The sequence below is a fragment of the Notechis scutatus genome, chromosome 1, assembly GCF_049901735.1.
Source record: "Notechis scutatus isolate UNSWTSFEM ecotype Mainland chromosome 1, rNotScu1.2, whole genome shotgun sequence".
NCBI lineage: Eukaryota > Metazoa > Chordata > Lepidosauria > Squamata > Elapidae > Notechis > Notechis scutatus.
Genome location: NC_142009.1, coordinates 82,721,256 through 82,739,723, shown reverse-complemented (window position 1 = coordinate 82,739,723; position 18,468 = coordinate 82,721,256). Strand labels below are relative to the sequence as shown.

General features: G+C 36.5%; 1 protein-coding gene across 18 annotated transcripts in view; it reads left to right on the top strand.

Moving 5' to 3' along the window:
* The window catches only part of ARID1B (AT-rich interaction domain 1B), a 426,965-nt gene that overhangs the window by 310,359 nt on the left and 98,138 nt on the right, over nt 1-18,468 (top strand). For 10 of the 18 annotated variants that reach the window (XM_087969777.1, XM_087969760.1, XM_087969738.1 and 7 more), the window contains one exon: nt 17,223-17,312. In XM_087969777.1, coding sequence (XP_087825903.1) covers nt 17,223-17,312 — 90 coding nt within the window. Of the gene's footprint in view, nt 1-16,433; nt 16,560-17,222; nt 17,313-18,468 lie in introns of all 18 variants that reach the window. The other 8 variants (XM_087969691.1, XM_087969666.1, XM_087969751.1 and 5 more) reach the window with 1 other exon arrangement.

Sequence of the window (18,468 nt, the reverse complement as noted above, 5' to 3'; positions counted from 1 at the left end):
GCACCAAAATACTGTCAAGGGAAAATCTATCCATTTAGCTCCGCAGACAAATTAAACGAAGGGTAAAAGACAGAGTTTTTGAGCAGTAAGGTCTGCAATACAGTTCAGTATGCAAATTTGTGCATTCAAACCAGCATTCATTCATTCTTACATTTTCTCTTTCCTTATTCTTCTCCTCCTTTTACTAATTTTGTATTTTTTTTAGTACTTTCTGGATATACATTCTCCAAGCCAAATTATCTAAAATAACGTTCAGGTTTTATAGCAAACATCACATTAATACTATTAGTTAGGAAGGCAAAAGTCAAAACAAAAGATATGAGTACTTATGATTTAATCAGGAAATAGTTACTTTAGATCTCACTAAATCCCTAACAGAAGAAAAATAAATAACAGACTTAGATTCTATGAAAAATTATCAGCTAAACAACCTGCGAGCAGATCGCAATTCTTGACATCTCAGCTGAGTAATATGTAGAAGAGCTTCACTTCAACTCACCTGTTTTGAACAAGAATTATCTTATCTACAATGTTCAACTTTTGGGGGAAAGTTGATAAGAAAATGGTAAGATGCCCTTGGGGAAACAGATTCTTTAATTCTTGATTCATACTTAGGATAACATAGAATCCGTATTGATTGCTTAGTCAGATGAAGATCATCCAGACATTTTGGCTGCTTCAGAATGCAATAGAGAGTTTATTGGTGAGTGAAAATTGCCATTGTCAAGAAGCAATTCGAATGTTGTAATAAAGTTTTGTATGGCTGGCCTCTTAGGTACCTTCAGTCCCACTTCTCCCAATGGAATTTAGCAATCTGGTACTTGCTTTCTAGCAGAAATAGTTAGTGATCTCCCTTTGGGGGAAGATTAAGGAGTCAGGGATTCTTTTTTTTTTTTTAACAAATTTTATTCAGTTTTTCACATTAAAAACAAAAATCTCTTTTTTGGTGGACAACATATTTCCGGGTCATCACCTTTACATACAAATATGACAGCAATTATACGTTCGTATATGCGTACTTAATTATATTATTACCTTTTCCATTCCAAATTTTCAGTAAGGAGAGAAACAAACACATTAATTCTAGCCTCTTTCATTAATCTCAATCGAAACATCTTTTTGTGTCAGTTGGTGCTCCATTCAAAATTCAAGAAAGAAATACTTAGACTCCATAGATTAGAGAAAAGATATCTTTTACTGAAAATGCAGTGGTAGCATCGGTAGGATTCTGAATCTGAGAAATAAGGCGCGCAGATCACATATACAAAGTTATGGAAATGTTCCCACCCCCCATAGTTCAAAAGATTCTTCCAATTAAAAGTTCTGAATATGATCATGTGGACATCTTCAGGTGGTGATGAGGCCTCTGTCCGTTGACCTTGGCATATTTTGATAAAGGTTTGCAGCTGCACAGAGAAAAGAAAGCTAAGCGAGAAATAGAAACTTAAGCAGGAATTTATACTCCCCCCTCTCCTCATTTACACAACACAAGAATGTAACACCTCCAGCTCTCTTCCCAGATGTTATCCCCCCTCCTCCCCCCGTTACTTATGGCAGCCAAAAGATGCAAAGCAGTAGTAGAAGATCTTGAAGGCTGACATTTTGTTTCATTTCAATTATTTCAAATATAATCCTTTAATATTTATTTTAAAAATAAAGATAAACAATATGTGTTTGCCTAATAATAATAATAATGATAATAATAAAAAAATTACCAATGTCTCTCCTTGCTTTTAATAGTCTATATTAACTTATTAATTTAGTTGGTTCTTTGCTCTGTCATATTCCCTTTCCATTACACATTCTTTTTATAAATTCTATATTAATACAAATTTTAACACACACACACACACAAAAAGTATAGGTTTCCCCCCTTTTACTGTTTTGAGTGTGACACCTCAATTATTAAAAAATACCTTTATTCCCTCATCTTGATTCCCAATAAACCATTATTTTTAAGAAGTTACAATAATAAACATTATATCTTTTCATTTGGATTCCGCAGCATATTTTCCCCGCTTGATTTTTCATAAGAGTTATCAGTATCTATATTACCATATTTTCTAAATGTTTTTAATTGCAGAAATATTCTTATTACCCCTTGTCACCCTGCAGAATCCCCTTTTTAATTCATCAACCATTATCTCTGAAAAAACAATTTCTTTTCAACATTTTACTATTTCCGTATTTCTTTATTTCATGCACCTGTTTCTTACTGCTTCTCCTCCCCCTCTTTTCCCCATATCTTTTCTCATTCCAGTTTATATCCCTCTCTTAATATCTTCCTTTCCCCTTTTCTGCTGGGTCTTTCTGCCTTTCCTGACTTCACAGGTATTCCCCCTTTTGATTGCCTTCTTAAATTTCAACTTTTGAACCTTCCTTCTTTCCCCACTTCTTTGTAGTGTTCTTTGTGTTAATTGTCTATTTAAAATGTCTTCTCCTTGAATCGACTCCTCCTCCTCTGAAGCTCTTTCTTCTTGTTCTTCAATCGCCATTTCCATTTTTTCTAACACAGAGCAAAGTGATTCGCTTCTTTCCTGTAGTAATTCTCTCATATTTTTAAGTTCCATTTTTAATTCCCGAAGAGATATCATCATTACATACTCTTATATTTTATGATCGTTAAAGTCCACCAAAAAAAAAACACTTTTACTTTCCTTCTTTCTTCTTCTTTCTTCTCCTCGCTGACGGACCGTAGATCACGACTCTCTGTGGCTATGGTCCATGCTCTTTCATTGGAGAGCCCCGATCATTACGATTAGGGGCTGAAGCTGCCTTGGAGGGGCGGTGGAGTAAGGGGAAGCAACAAGCCAGGTTGAGGGGAGCCACATCTCCCCCCCTGGGCTTGATCTTTTTCCCCCCGAAGACGACTGCAGCAGTGGTTTAAAACGGCCACCCCGAAGAGGAAGGCTCAGCTGGATTAAGATTTGTGCAGGAGGGAAGAAAGAGGTGGATAACATCTGAACCGGGACAACTGGGCAATACAACTAAACAAAAGTACCCCGGGATTAAGGTAACATGGAATTTTTAAGAAAAGAAAAGTGAGCGGCGAAATTACAAAGGGACGGGGGGAAAAAAGAAAATATTTTTGACAGCTAAGCGGGGCTTTGAACCGGGAAAGGAAGAAGCTGGAACTAAAGATTTAACTAAATTGGACTAAAATATTTTGGGAATAAACAGGCATAAAATAAAGCTGGACTTAAGATTGTCAAAAAAATAATAATATTAAAGTTTACAAATTGGAGACTGGACTGTCCTGGAATATTAAGGTTCGAAAAACCCTAAATAAAAAAATAGGGGGGAAAGGTGAAGACTTTGTATAATGGAGAGTGCCACCTTTTGACAAAAAGGGAAAGCATCCTGTTTCTGAATGAACTTGTGTGAATATAACATTAAAGAAATATTGAAACAAAGTAAGAATCTTAGAAAGTGAAAGCAGAACCAAAATAAAGAAAAAAGCAAGGAAAGACTGACTGTGGGATTGATTGATGTTTTTGGTATAGACCCTCGGCTAGAATAACTGAGAACTTTAGAAAATTGAAAGAAGGAAGGAATCAGGGATTCTAAAGACTGCTTCTCAGTTGCAGCTCCTATTTTATGGAATATCTTCCTTCTTGAGGGCAGATTAGCATATGCCTCGGTGACATTTTGCAAGTTGATGAAACTGAGCTCTACCAGAGACCATTAGGAGGAGATTATATTCAGGACTTGTTCATAACTATTCCTTTTAACTCTTATCATGGTAAATTTTCAATGGCTAATATATAGCAAGCAAAATAATTTTACACATATGGATACCATGGATACAATGACTGGTCAAAGGGGGAAAAACTGCAAACCTTATTTTATCACTCTCTCATTCAAAATTACAAAATATGTGCCAGTTTATGTGTTCAAATTATCTGTATTACCAATCAACAGATAATTTCTGTAAAAACATGACATTATATTTTATGTCTCCTTTTAGTAGAAATACTATTTTCAATTCACTTCATGCAAAGCCAAGCTTCAAATGAGTTCTCAGTGAATCATCACCTAACGCTGCCAGTCTGTTCGGTGCACACTGAAATCCAATGGGTTAATGCAGCAAAAATAATGTATTGATTTATTTCACTTTTGCCAGAAATCAAAGCTTTCATTGACTCAAGGAACAGAGATACTATCCAATTATCAAACAATATGTCTGCTTGATTTGTCATTTTTAATAGATGTGATAGTGAAATTTGACACCTTCTTTGTGAATTGCAAGGAAAAAAGACAATTGCCACCATGATTACAGCATTGAAAGCTTGCAGATCAAAACTTAATTTTTGGTGCAGCAATTGTTGAAAAGAAAAGGTATTTTCCTTTAGCACTCTAAAAACAGACAGATAATAAAACTGTTGCTGGACTCCTGGACATTAACGAACAAAATATATTCTTTCTCATTAGGCTTAACCAAGAATGCAGTGGCAGGTTCCGTGTTTTTGAACAGCTAAAACTCTACATGGTATTTAATTTAAATCTCATGGAAAAACATTGGTGACATTTCCAAATAAGTACCATACATATACCGAACAAGGTACACATTCTCATTCTGTAAAATAATACTCCATTGAAATCAAGGCAATCCTGCACTAATTTCTTGACTATTGTAGATATTAAAAAGTATAGTAGCATTTCCACAAAATTGATAACAACTATTTCCATCTCTGGCTCTATTTATTTATGAATCTGCCTTCTTTAATCCAAATTTTGAAAATGTCTGAGAAATTGAAATACCTCAGGCAGTTGCCTTCTTGTAAAACAAACCAGATTATATTAGCACGGACAAATACCAAACAGCGTTATGTTTCACATCATAATAAAGATAAATAACATTTTCCTTTAGCATTTTTAGTTTCTAATGTCCCTGTTGACGGCAATAACATTATGCCAAAATTGGTGATAAATGTACTACTGGAAATGCTTGACTTTCTAATTCTTACGAAGCTGCATCTATTTCATTTACATTTGCCCTATTTTTGTGGGTATTGTTCAGTAATCAAAAGTAACTGCCCTTTAAAAAGAGATAAAAGTTCCCTGACATCAAGAAATATCTATCTGAATATATATATATATATATATATATATATATATATATATATATATATATATATATATATATATATATATATTATATATATGTGTGTGTGTGTGTGTGTGTGTGTGTGTGTGTGTGTGTGTGTGTGTGTGGGGTGTTCGGCTTGGTTCGGGTATTCTCCCACGTCATTGTAGTTCTTTTAAAGTTGTAGCAACGTTTCAGCAGAATCTCATCTGCCATCATCAGGCTTCTGTATATATATTCTTAAGTTTTCGTAGTTGTGCTTTTAAAGTTGTAGCAACGTTTCGGCAGAATCTCATCTGCCATCATCAGGCTTCTGTATTGTGTTCGTCTGTGAGTCAGACAAAAAACAACTGTAAAAATTTGACTCACAGACGAACACAATACAGAAGCCTGATGATGGCAGATGAGATTCTGCCAAAACGTTGCTACAACTTTAAAAGCACAACTATAATGACGTGGGAAAATACCCGAACAAAGCTGAATACCATACATACATACATACATACATACATACATACATACATGTATATGTATATGTATATATGTATGTAGTAGTCTTTTCTAGTACACTGAGGATGTAGTGTAGTGAAGGAAATAATGCTTTTCTTGTTATTGCTATTACTGTCCTACTTCCTACTTAGAGTGCTTTAAATTGCTATACTAAAATTAGAAATAATGGTTTTTGATCTGTAGCTTATGGTCAGAAGTAAAAACATGATATATTTGGAAAGAAAATCCAAGTGAGGGAAGATCAGCCTCAGGAAAGTATTTTTGATCTGATTTTTTCCTGTCTCACACAGGATAGCTTGCTGTTGACAAAACCAAAGAAGCCAGAGACCAACAATATTTCAGTCAAATGGAGGTTTTTAATCAAAACACAGATTTAAAACCAAAAAAACAAAAACTAACATGCATCGATATTCCTTTTTTCTAATTCTGAGGTTTAGATTAAGTAATTTAGGTAATTAGGTAATTCTTTTTTTAAGTTATAATAGTAATTGATCTACGTATAAAATTAAGAATGAATGAGGAATAACCCAGTTATTAAAAAAAAGAAATCGTTCTTAAATGGTATAATAACCATTAAATACTATATTTGATGTTTTTAATTTCCTTGATCAGCTGTGTGCGCATGAACCAATAAAGTAAAATGAAACCTTTAAAATATATCCAGTAAAAAAAAGCGTTTATAACTTGCTACAATTAACAGCTCTTTGTTCACTTATATAATAGCTCACATAATTTGTACTATGTTCTTTGGATGTTTTCTGGTTCCATTATATTAGTGGCAAGAGCACCAATAAATATAAATGCCAATAGATTGAAATCCTTGCCTAGAACCACTAATATATAAGAACAGTACTGCTGAATTAAGACAAAGGCTAACAAATAAACCAAAGTAATTTGTTGGCTGCCAACATTAATTTAGCTGTAATGGGTTTTTCAGCTTCTAGATCAAAGGTGTTTTCTTCTGTAAGGTGAAATTGCTTTAGTGGAAATAAAAACAAATGCTGATATTTCAGAGCTACATAACTATTATTATATCATTTGATGATGACCTAAAGTAAGTTAAAACAGGGTCTATTCATTACAGTTACTACTGGGTGCAAGTTCTTCATGAAATGCCAGGATTGTAGAAGGTTCTTGAATGTTAGGGTTACCAGCTCTGGGCTACGAAACAAACCAACCAACAAAAAGGGGATAGAGGCAAAGTGAAACAGAAAATGCTTCATTTTTGCTGATATCTAATGGTCATTTGGATTTTTGCAGTCCAGATCTGCATTCCTACGGAAAGTGATAAAGTATAATTTTTATAATACTGCTTCAGAAAACATATAATAATTGATGACATAATAAGTTTGATTTTGTAGAATCTCATCATTATGGTTACACTTGGTTATACTGTTAATATTAAACCTGCTGTAAAACTACATAACAAATATCCTATCTCCTCTTCTACGATGTCATGGCCAGGCAATCTGTTGTTTTATTGAATTTATAATCTTTGTTTTCTGCTCATTGTGGTTAACAATAATAAAAATAAAATAATGTCTAAGTAATAAGAAACATAATTACAAGCAGGAAAATTAGAGTTTGTATAAAACAGTTTAATAGTATGCTTTATGATTCTGGCTTGTTCAGAAGTACCATAATGAAATTTAAATGAAACTTTCAGGTTAGATGAAACGTGTGAGTGTGAGGGTGTGCGTGTGTGTGTGATGAACAGTGAATGGCAAATGGATTTGGAACTAAATGTTGAAACAATTTTTCCCCTAACAATGAAGGAGTAAAAAAAAAAGTGCTTATTTACACATTTATGCTTGGAAATAGCTAGGTGGCTACATTTTTTTAAAAGGATAAAACATTTTTCTCTCAATTCGTTATAAATAAGCATAACACTCAGTTCTTATAAATGTGTTGGCATAGTGTATAGACCTTTTTTTTTCCATTGTGAAGAAATCACGTAAACCCATTTGAACAATTTTAAAGATGTGACTAATCTGCCCTACCCTCCTTTGTTCCCTTAATAAAATTTTCTTAACAATTTGTAATTATATAAATTTTGAGATTTTTTTTTATACAGATGTATGCACATTATAATCTTTCCAATTCCATGCAGGATTAATGCTGTATTTGTTTTGAGCCTATTCAACTATGGACAGTTGTATTGAATCCTAAAGAATTTCAATTCTTCCATCTTTCATCTATCTTTTTACAAGTCTTAGGCAAGCTGGTGTGCTTAGCTTTAAGCCAACCAGTGGTGGGATTCAAAATTTTTACTACCAGTTCTGTGGGCATGGATTGTTTGGTGGGTGTGGCTTAGGGTCACGTGACTGGGTGGGCGTGGCTTGGTGGCCATGTGACTGGGTGTGGTCATGTGACTGGGTGGGCGTGGCTTGGTGGTTATGTGACTGGGTGGGTGTGGCCAACTCAATGTCACTCACATCAAGGGGTGCCTCGCCTGGCCCCTCCCCTACCAGCCATTCCTTGTCACACCCAGCCTCAACATATCTATAGTTCTATAAAAATGTTGTTCACCTTTTTTTGACTTTATTATCTACGTACTATAGATGTACCACTGAAAGGAGGAAATGGCTCACATGCTTTGCCCAAGTGGGTGATAAGCAACAGGCTTTTAGGGAGCTGCCAGAAAGAAGGTGGGGGGCAATATATTTTCCAAAGCACAGAAGGCAAACAATGTATTTTCCAAAGCACCAGAAGGATGGAAACTGAACAGAGAGAGAAGCAACCTAAAAGTAAGGAGAAACTTCCTGACAGTGAGAACAGTTAACCAGTGGAATTGCTTGCCACCAGAAGTTCTGGGTGATCCAACACTGGAAGTTTTTAACAAAAGACTGGACAGCCATTTCTCTGAAATGATATAGAGTCCCCCCCCCCAAGGTCCCTTCTAAGTGTTATTCTGCTATTCTGACACCTTTCCCAGGACCTCTAGTCAGATGTTGGCATCCTCAGAGTTTTCCTGCCTGAGCAGGGGGTTGGACTAGAACAGGGGTCTTCAAACTTGACAGCTTTAAGACTTGTGGACTTCAACTCCCAGAATTCCTCCTCCAGTCATATTAGCTCAGGAATTCTGGGAGTTGAAGTCCACAAATTTTAAACTTGCCAAGTTTGACTAGAAGATTACCTCCGAGATCCCTTCCAGCCCTAGATTGCTGTGCTGTTTCAAAGAGTCTTCTGAAGCCAGGGTTTGTGTTCTTCCTCTCCTTTTTTCTCTCTCTCCCTCCCTCCCTCCTTCCATGTATCTATCTATCCACTCATCCATATATCTTTCATTTTCTCCTCCCTCCCTCCTTCTTTCTTTATTTCTCTCCCTTCCTTCCATCGCTTTTTTCTTTATCTATCCCTTTTCTTCCTTTCTCTCTTTTTCTTTCCTTCTTTCCCTTTTCTCTTTCTTTTCTTTCTTCTCTCTCTCTTTTCCCTTTCTCTCTCTCTCTTTCCCTCCCTCCCTCTCTCTTTCTCTCTATCTCTCTCTTTCCCTCTCTCTTCCTCTCTTCCTCCCTCCTTTCCCTCTAGGAAAGGAGACCCATCTGAAACACACACAGGCTTCCAAGTGCCCGGCAGAATCTCTCATTACAAGTGTTCATCCCAGCCAGTCTCCTGTCCTGCATTGCCTGAAAAAGCCTTCCTCCCCTCCTGCTTTTGGGGCTGGGAAATTCAAGTGAGGTGTGTGCTGCAGCCTCGCCCGCCCCCCACCAGCAGCAGCTCTGGGCTAGGCAGCTTTCTCGACTGCCTGAAACCTTACCTTCCTTCCTTCCACACTGAAAAAAACACGCAATGGCTATAGGCTTCTTCAAAAGGGTTTGCTACACTTCTCCAATCTGCCGCCGCTGCTGCATCCTAGCCACCGGCCACGCAGGTCTACCCCATTGAGCCTGCTGGTGCAGCACTCTGAAAGAGGTGGTTGGAAATGACTTTATTTTGGTCCCAGCCACCCCTTTTTCAGTGCAACTGGTTGGATGGCTGCTCCCTTCCTTCTCTGCCTGTTTGTTTTATATGGCTGGGGAGAAAGGAGTAGTCAGCCGGTTGGGAGAGGCTTCTGGCGCTGCAAAAGAGATTGTTGGAAACGACTTTTTTTCAGTCCCAGCCACCCGTTTTTCAGCACAAACGGACAGACAGCTGCTCCCTTCCTTCTCTGCCCATTTGTTCTATATGGCTGAGGAGGAAGAGAGTAGTTGGCCAGTTGGGAGAGGCTTCTGGCGCTGCAAAAGGGACGGCTGGACATGTGGCCACCTACTGGCTAACTGTGCCAGGCCAGGCCGGGCTGGAGGAGGCGCGTCCGCCAGGAGAAACGTGCTCCGGCCGGATAGGCAGGTGGACAGATGTCCCAGGGCTGCTGCATATGCTCACTGCATATGTAGTGGCTGCACTCACAGTGCGCATGTGCAGCAGCTGCGGGACATCCGCCCGAGCTGTGCCCAGCCACCATGTGGTAGGCAAAGCTAGGAGAGCGACCAGGGCAAGTGAGCGACCGGGCAACCAGGTTGGGGGAGTGACCAGCTAGGGGTTACCACCGGTTCAGCAACCCACACCAAATCACCACTACCAGTTCGCCCGAGCCAGAGCGAACCGGTTGAATACCACCTCTGAAGCCAACATAAGTCTCATGAATGCTAGAAGTGCTAAATATCATAAATTAAGATACTCCAATATAGATATTTACAGTTTTGCATTGAAGTCGTGTATGATATGATAGATCATTGAAACATTTTTCAAATTTCCTTGAATACCTATCAAATAGCAATATTTAAGCATATTTGGGGTGAATTTTTGTATTACCTTTTACCAGAAATTACTGTTTACTTAGAGCTGAGAATTATTGGATTTGTCTTGTGTTCATTCTAATGCAGAACTATATCATCTCATTGAAAAATAAAGTTAGTGTTTTGTTTTGATGAGACTTGCTTATTCTTAAGGTAACAGAATGCTATATAATCAGGCCAGAAACATATTAACAAGAAAGATCAGAGCAGCAAAAAGAAGCTACTCTGAGGAATCAGTTCTCAACAAATGAACCAGCAAACATGCAGAAAACTCTTAAAAACATCACTGGCTACAGCAAACCTCCTCCCCAGGCAGAAGGAAATCAAAAACTAGCAGATGACCTGAATGTGTTTTACTGCAGGTTTGAAAGGAAACTACAGCCACCTATCTCAAACACACCAACAACAGCTAGGCCTCCTACAACTGGCCCCAACCCATTGGGTTCACAACCTCTGGTGATCACAGAAAAAGAAGTGCAAGATCTATTTCACAGACAAAAGCCAGGAAAAGCATCAGGGCCAGACTTAAAAGTCTGCTTAAAAGTCTGTGCTGACCAATTGGCCCCCATCTTCACCCAAATCTTCAATAGATCACTAGAGAGGTGCTATGTTCCTTCCTGCATCATCCCAGTGCCAAAGAAGCCCGCCATCAAGCAACTGAATGACTACAGACCAGTTGCTCTAACATCTGTAGGTATGAAAATCTTTGAAAAGCTTGTGCTGTCACACCTGAAAACCATTACGGATCCGCTGTTAGATCCCATGCAGTTTGCACACCAAGCAAATAGATCGACAGATGATGCTGTTAATATGGCTCTGCATTACATTCTACAACACCTTGAATCTCCAAATATCTACGCAAGGGTCCTCTTTATAGACTTCAGCTCAGCATTCAATACCATCATTCCAGACATTCTTCTAAGTAAATTAAACCAATTAACAGTATCTGAACACACTTTTAAGTGGATCATAAGCTTCGTAACAGACAGGAAGCAGCAGGTGAAGGTAGGCAGATTCACATCTGATACCTGTACAATGAGCACAGGGCCCCCCCAAGGCTATGTGCTTTCTCCACTTCTCCCTATATACCAATGACTGCATCTCAAATGATCCATCTGTTAAAATACTGAAGTTTGCAGATGACACAACAGTGATTGGTCTCATTTGAGACAACGGCGAATCCGCATACAGACAGGAAGTTGTACAACTTGCCTCGTGGTGTAACTGAAACAATCTGGAACTGAACACACTCAAAACCGTAGAAATGGTGGTAGACTTTAGAAGAAACCCTCCCATACTACACCTCTTACAATACTAGACAACACAGTATCAACAGTAGAGACAGTAGAGAAATTTCTAAGTTCTACTATATCACACGACCTAAAATGGACACAACATCAAAAATGTCATCAAAAAAGCACAACAAAGAATGTTCTTTCTGCGCCAACTCAGAAAGCTCAAACTGCCCAAGGAGCTGCTGATACAGTTCTACAGAGGAATGATTGAGTCTGTCATCTGCACCTCTATAACTGTCTGGTTTGGTTCTGCAACCCAACAGGACAGACAAACTTCAGAGGATAATTAGGACTGCAGAAAAAAACAATTACTTCCAACCTACCTTCAATCGAGGATCTGTATATTGCACGAGTCAAAAAGAGGGCTGTGAAAATATTTACAGACCCCTCACATCCGGGACATAAACTGTTTCAATTCCTTCCCTCAAAACGATGCTATAGAGCACTGCACACCAGAACAACTAGACACAAGAACAGGTTTTTCCTGAAAGCCATCACTCTGCTAAACAAATAATTCCCTCAACACTGTTTAACTATTTACAAAGTCTGCACTACTATTACTGTTAATCTTCTCATCACTCCTTATCACCCATCCCCTCCCACTTGTGACTGTAACTTTGTCACTTGTATCCTTACGATTTATATTGACTGTTTCCTAGTATGATTTGATTGCTTATTGTACCCTATGACTATATTAAGTGTTGTACCTTATGATTCTTGACTCTTGATGAATGTATCTTTTCTTTTATGTATACTGAGAGTATTTACACCAAGATAAATTCCTTGTGTGTCCAATCACACTTGGCCAATAAAGAATTCTATCTATTCTATCTATCTAAGTGAGCGTTGAAGAAAAAAATAGTGAGCATTAAAGATTTTATAATATTACTTACTGTCTGGTTATGATCTCTGTCGTACCTCAAGAGCTTGCCAGAATATAGAGGTATTTTATTACAACTCGTTGTAATATTACAATTTCTGTACCAAAATATGCCTATAGGAAACTGAAAATCTCAGAGGGTAATAATTAGATTAATGTAACAGTATAAGGAAGCATCTACTTGGTTGCAATTGCTTTAATGGCAATCCTAGTCAGGAATGAGGGCTATTTGGTGCAAAATATATTTCCCTTCTTTCCATAATCTACCATTTCTAATCATCAAACCTATAAATCACATGTTCATTTTTTTCTTACAGCAGAATAGTCCATGAAGAATTTTTGAATACTAATAAATGCAGTTATTGTCCTTTCTCTAATGAAACAAATCAATTTTGCCGTCTCTGCTGACTTCTTTACCAGCCATTCTTCCGTTGTGGGTATTTCAGAGTCTTAACATTTTTGTGCATATAATAATAATGCAGCAGTTGTCATTTGACCCTTCATGTTTTCTGCATTTCCAACATAAACCTGAAGTACCTTTATACATTCTAGCTTGCATATATTGTAAACACATAGTTCAATTTTTAAAAAAGCAATTGAATAATTTTGCTGTGCCTATTTTCAGTAAAACAAAGCGGTAGCTTTGTAAATCTGATTGATTGATACTTTAAAGGCCAACAAGTGACTTATCCCATTCATCTATAATATATTCAAAATTACTCCTAGTGTTGGGCTATGCAATTCATTAGAATTCTTGACACATCTTGTTCACTAAGGTTTTTGATCGAATCATTTCTGTCCAAATTGCCAATAATTGCCAAAAATACTTTTCAGCAATTTTCTAGTTATAGATCTCTTCTTCTATATCATTCTAATGTCTCTCCTTGAAATTCAATTGTGTAAACAATTGTTTGATTATTATTATTTTTGTAAGAGATACATCATGCAACGTATGGAAAAAAAAAAAAAAAAGGCCTTTGCAACTATTTATCCTTGGCCACAATCTCACAATATCAATTAAGAATCTGATTACCATGTCCTGGGCTAGGAGAAACTTCACATAGGATTTGCAGAAAGAAATATTTCATATTCTATGCTTGTGTGGGGACGGAGGGGAAGGATAGGAAAATATTGCAATTGACTTTATGATTTGCCTTTGGAAATGCTTTGAGTGATTAGTTTTATCTGCCATTTGAACTATGTTGTTCACAGTCATGGTGTAATGATAGTTTCACAGCCTGAGAGGGTTCACTTCCCTGGTCCGCTGAACAATGTACTCTTAACAGTTAAGAAAATCACCTATCAGTTCATATAAAGGCCCTTAGGAAAAGATTGGAAAAATCTGTCTTAAGTAGCTAGGAATATATCAGGTTGTGAAAGTGAAAATTATCCAGTTGCTGAGATTTCTGTAACTTGAATCTGTTCCTGTTAAAAGTAAGCCAGGGAGAATATTGCTTTCTGTTGTGGACTGCCAAGAGTTTGACACTAGTTTCCAAAAACTGTCATAACTTGATTTAATACAGCACTCAGGCTGATGGAGTATCTATTAAATTCAAATTATGCCATTTGCACCAAATTATAGGGGTATTTACATAAATGATGTAAATATTATTTAACAGATAAAAATGTTTTCAATGAAGTCCACTTTACAAAGATCCATTAAATAGTATTTTTACTATATTTATATTTCCTAACTAATGTAGCCAGTGATGAGATAACTAAGAGTATTTTCCCATGCTACTACAGTTCTATTTTAATAGCTGTTTAGATTATATACAGATGTTTGGAATGAGATGCTAACTAGTTTGTTCATTCCTAATAACCCAGAAATATTTCCTAAAACTCCATTTAACCAAATTGAACCCAATATATAATACAGATTATATTATTTAGTGACTGCCTTGTTTAGCTACCATTCGCAGTTACAACAGTAATAAAAAATAACTTTACAATCAAACTTCACGTTTAGAACCTTCATAGTGTTATAAAGCAAAAGAAATCTCATCCATAATTTCACTTAGTGACTGCTTCATTCAGTGACTGAGTTGCTAATTCAAATTGTGGTCACTAAATGAGGACTACCTTTATTCAGGAAAACTCTCAATAAATACAGAAATTTCTTAGTCTCAAATAAGTGAAATTACATCCCATACCCTTGTATCATTTGACTTCTAGAAGTCAGTAATTTAGCCCAAATAAGAAACACTAAAAAGAGTTCAAGAAGAAATATAGAATTCAGAAAGTTAAGAGCAAAATGTTATATTTCTAGTAGCATGGTATTTAGATTCAAGTCTTTCTCAGCATTTTACAGAGCCAGCAGGCTTTCACTCATCAGAGAAATATATTTTCATGTTAAAATAAACCTGCAAAACCCTAGTTGTTTGGTCGCCATCAGGAGGTGTTATATTGAAATATTAGTTACATTCCTAAGAACCTCAGCTTTCAAATCAATACTTATATTTTTAAAGGAATACATTCCATAATGAATTGATAATCAGACAGTGACACGATAAATTTGCATCTAAGTTGCTTCTTGACATGATTCCAGATTACAATGCCTGTTTACTGAATCATTTAAACGTGTTATAATATTAACACGTATGTTAATGTTAAGCTCATAGTTGCTCTTCACAACCTGGCAAACAAATTCTCAGAATCCTATCAACTCAGTTTATAGAAAGGGAAAAGTTAGCCTGCAAAAAACTTTGCAAAATCTTTTGCAACTGGTCCCACAAAATATTAAAAATAAAAGAAGTTTGTTATTTATGTATATTAACTAATTATATATATTTATATGAGGTCCAAGAAAATTCCTCTTCACTCAGTGTGGCCCAGACAAGCCAAAAGGTATTCAGCCATGATTTAGGTCATTAGGAAAAGATAGTTTAAAAATCTCTCTGCTGCCTATATAGGAAAGGGATTTATCTTCTGCCCCACCCCCCTCAAAATTTAGAGAAATAAGGACTCCTTTTTTTTTCACCAAACATTTGTTAGTTGAATTTATTTTTATTTTAATGGTGCTGGTTTTTATTTTACCTTGATTGTAATTGTATTATTTTTATGTTTATGTCTATAATTTGCATTTTTAGTTGCTATAAATCACCTTGCTGTATAAAGTAAAATATAGGATATAAAATCAATAATAATTAAATACATTTCCTCCTTTGCTGTGGGCTCTGACTATAAATGTGGTTGGGATGATTGGCAAGTGATTGCCTTTTAATAGAAATAAGACCTTCACAAGAGGGATTTTCTTTAGGACCTAGCAGTGGTGGATGTGATTAAATTTCCTCTTCATACTTGCTTTGATTTTGATTATTATCAGACACACCAAATAAAGGGTATTTGTATTTTTGAAACCTGCATGTCAATTCAAAGACTCATTAACAATATGTACAGTGGGGTAGTACAGTACATTGCTTTGGAATATCTTATTAAAGCAAGTCACTTCTCTTGCCATGATTTTATGGCTGGCTTTGTAAATAATTATGTAACAAGTCATATTCTGATCACATCTGGGGGGGGCAGTATACTGGTAGTTGGGTGAGCTACTTTCCTTATTGTGTTAAAGCTAAATAATTCTTCACTACTCTAGGAAGCATCAATAATATAGCACTCTCCTAATTGGCAAGATTTTTCCTTCCAACTCCCAACCTCCACATGACCCCTAAATCTGCTTTCAGAGGTCTCCCAGTTTTCCAGAACAGATTTGGAAGTCAAGCAAGGAGCTATAAGTAGATGAGGCTTCATTCCACCACAAGGGTCCATTACATTGGTGGTAGAAGCCAACCCACAGGAGTGAAGCAGTTCAGAAGTAATTTTCAGTAGGAAAACAGTACAGCAAAAATATAAAAACAAAACCCTGATCTGGATTCTCCATCCCTCCCTAGGTGACTATTGTAAGAGGGGGAAACAAAAGAGGAGAAAAGAAGGCAAACCCAAATCGCCACATACATACAACGATGCTGAACCAAGCTTTCTGTCTGCACTTTGCCCACAGCTATGCAGATATTCAGGTCAAGATGTAAATCTGCTTGTGTTGCTATTTATGAAGTCATGTTCCCTTTGGTTAAACACTGACTTGGATTCCGTCCTATTCCAATTTGCATGCTAGTTTTGTTTTCTTTTACCAGATGTAAATTATGAACTAAGCTCTTATTTTGATAACAAAGTGCACACCACAGGCTTTAGATATGTATTGGTTTATTACTGTGTTATATCTTGGCACCAACATTAAATCCATTGATTCAGTGGATTTTTTTTCCAAACAGCATAGATAGAATTTATCTTTCATTCTAAGGTTGGCAGCTGTCCATGTTTCCCTGGCTGTATGCCAGTGCAAGCTAACAGGATGAATTCCACTGTTCAGCCGCCTTGAATTTTCTAAATTCCTCCCTAAAATATATATTTCAAGAGCTATAAATTGAATTTTGTCAATAAGTTTGAAAACAGACTCAGTACAAAATAAAGCATTTCGGGATTCTTTTTGATTAAATATGTTATGCATGTTTCCATGGATTATATAAAAGAAAAATGTCTATTTGAAATAGATATCACATTTTTCACTATATTTAGCACAGTCGTGTGTACCACTTTTTAGAATGCCTGTATGATTTTTATTACCTCTTTTGCATTGTTAGGAACAAGTCATTTATTTTTTGTCTCCATGTATGTTGCAGGTAGCCAGATGCCATCACAGACTCCTGGTACCCAATCAGAATCTAGCTCCCATCCTGCCTTGAGCCAATCCCCAATGCCACAGGATCGAGGTTTGTGTTGAAAAATAATAACTGTGGAGCATAACAAAATAAGCAAGAGAAGAGCAAAATTTGTTGATCTGCCTATTAGAACCAGGAAATTCTATGTAAACTTTTCTCAGCCAGAACAGTTTCCCAAGGGAAGAGTAAATTAAAAAAGATTATCTACAAGATTTTTTAAAAGACCTTAATGTTCTGAAAACATTCTGTATCAGAAGATCTTGGTAGATAGTTTATGGCATTTTAAAATCTGGTTTATAGGAAACATTATTTATAAATATTTGACTTAGAATGTAGTCTCTGTGGGATAAAAACGTTAACTCATTTTCAAACAAGAGTTCCCATACTTTTCAAAGTATGGATGTATTGTTATGATTTTGAACATTGGCGATTAAATATATTTTCTTTTAAAAGAGTGGGAATGGAACTAACAGGCTAGAAATGAATATTCTTGCTTTTCTCTTCTCAAAAAGTGCAAGTGTTATATTTTGTCAAATTTCAAATACACCAGGAATAATCTTTTCTGAATAAGGGTTCTAAATACTTATTTTTCTGAATAAGTAAAGTATCATGATCTTGCTGTACTGTCTCATTGTGGAGTGGAGTGTGGGAAGGATGAGTGATGAAACCTGCAAGTGTTTGACAAAAATACAGAATCTCAGCAGGGTCATCCAAGAAGCCCAGACAGAGCAAGCAGCATATTGGACAGCAGCAATATAGGAAGATGCTGGAGGCAAAAGATCTCTAGTGACAGAAGCAAAGGCTGTGTGTGGGTGAAGGCAGTAGTAAAACACTATTTTATTTTATAGAAAAAAATCATATGGATAGGAAATATCAAATCACTGACAGTGCAGTGCTGCTCATGTCAGATAACACTCGACATGCTACCGGGGAAGAGCTCAGACTCTTTTGGAGTAATAAGCATTGGATATTTTCAATCAGAAGATTGCATTGTTTACTACTCTTGAAAAATAAAGAAGGGACAGTGTTGCTTTTATAGTTAAAAAGAGTACAGTGAGAACAGTACTTGGCTTCGTTGCAATCAGTGATCAAATAATATTGATTAGACTTAATAGAGAAGTGTATGCATCAACTACGGATGCAAATGAAAAGGAGGCTTACAAGTTTTATGATCAAGTTCAATTTCAAATCAGCAGAAAATGGAAGC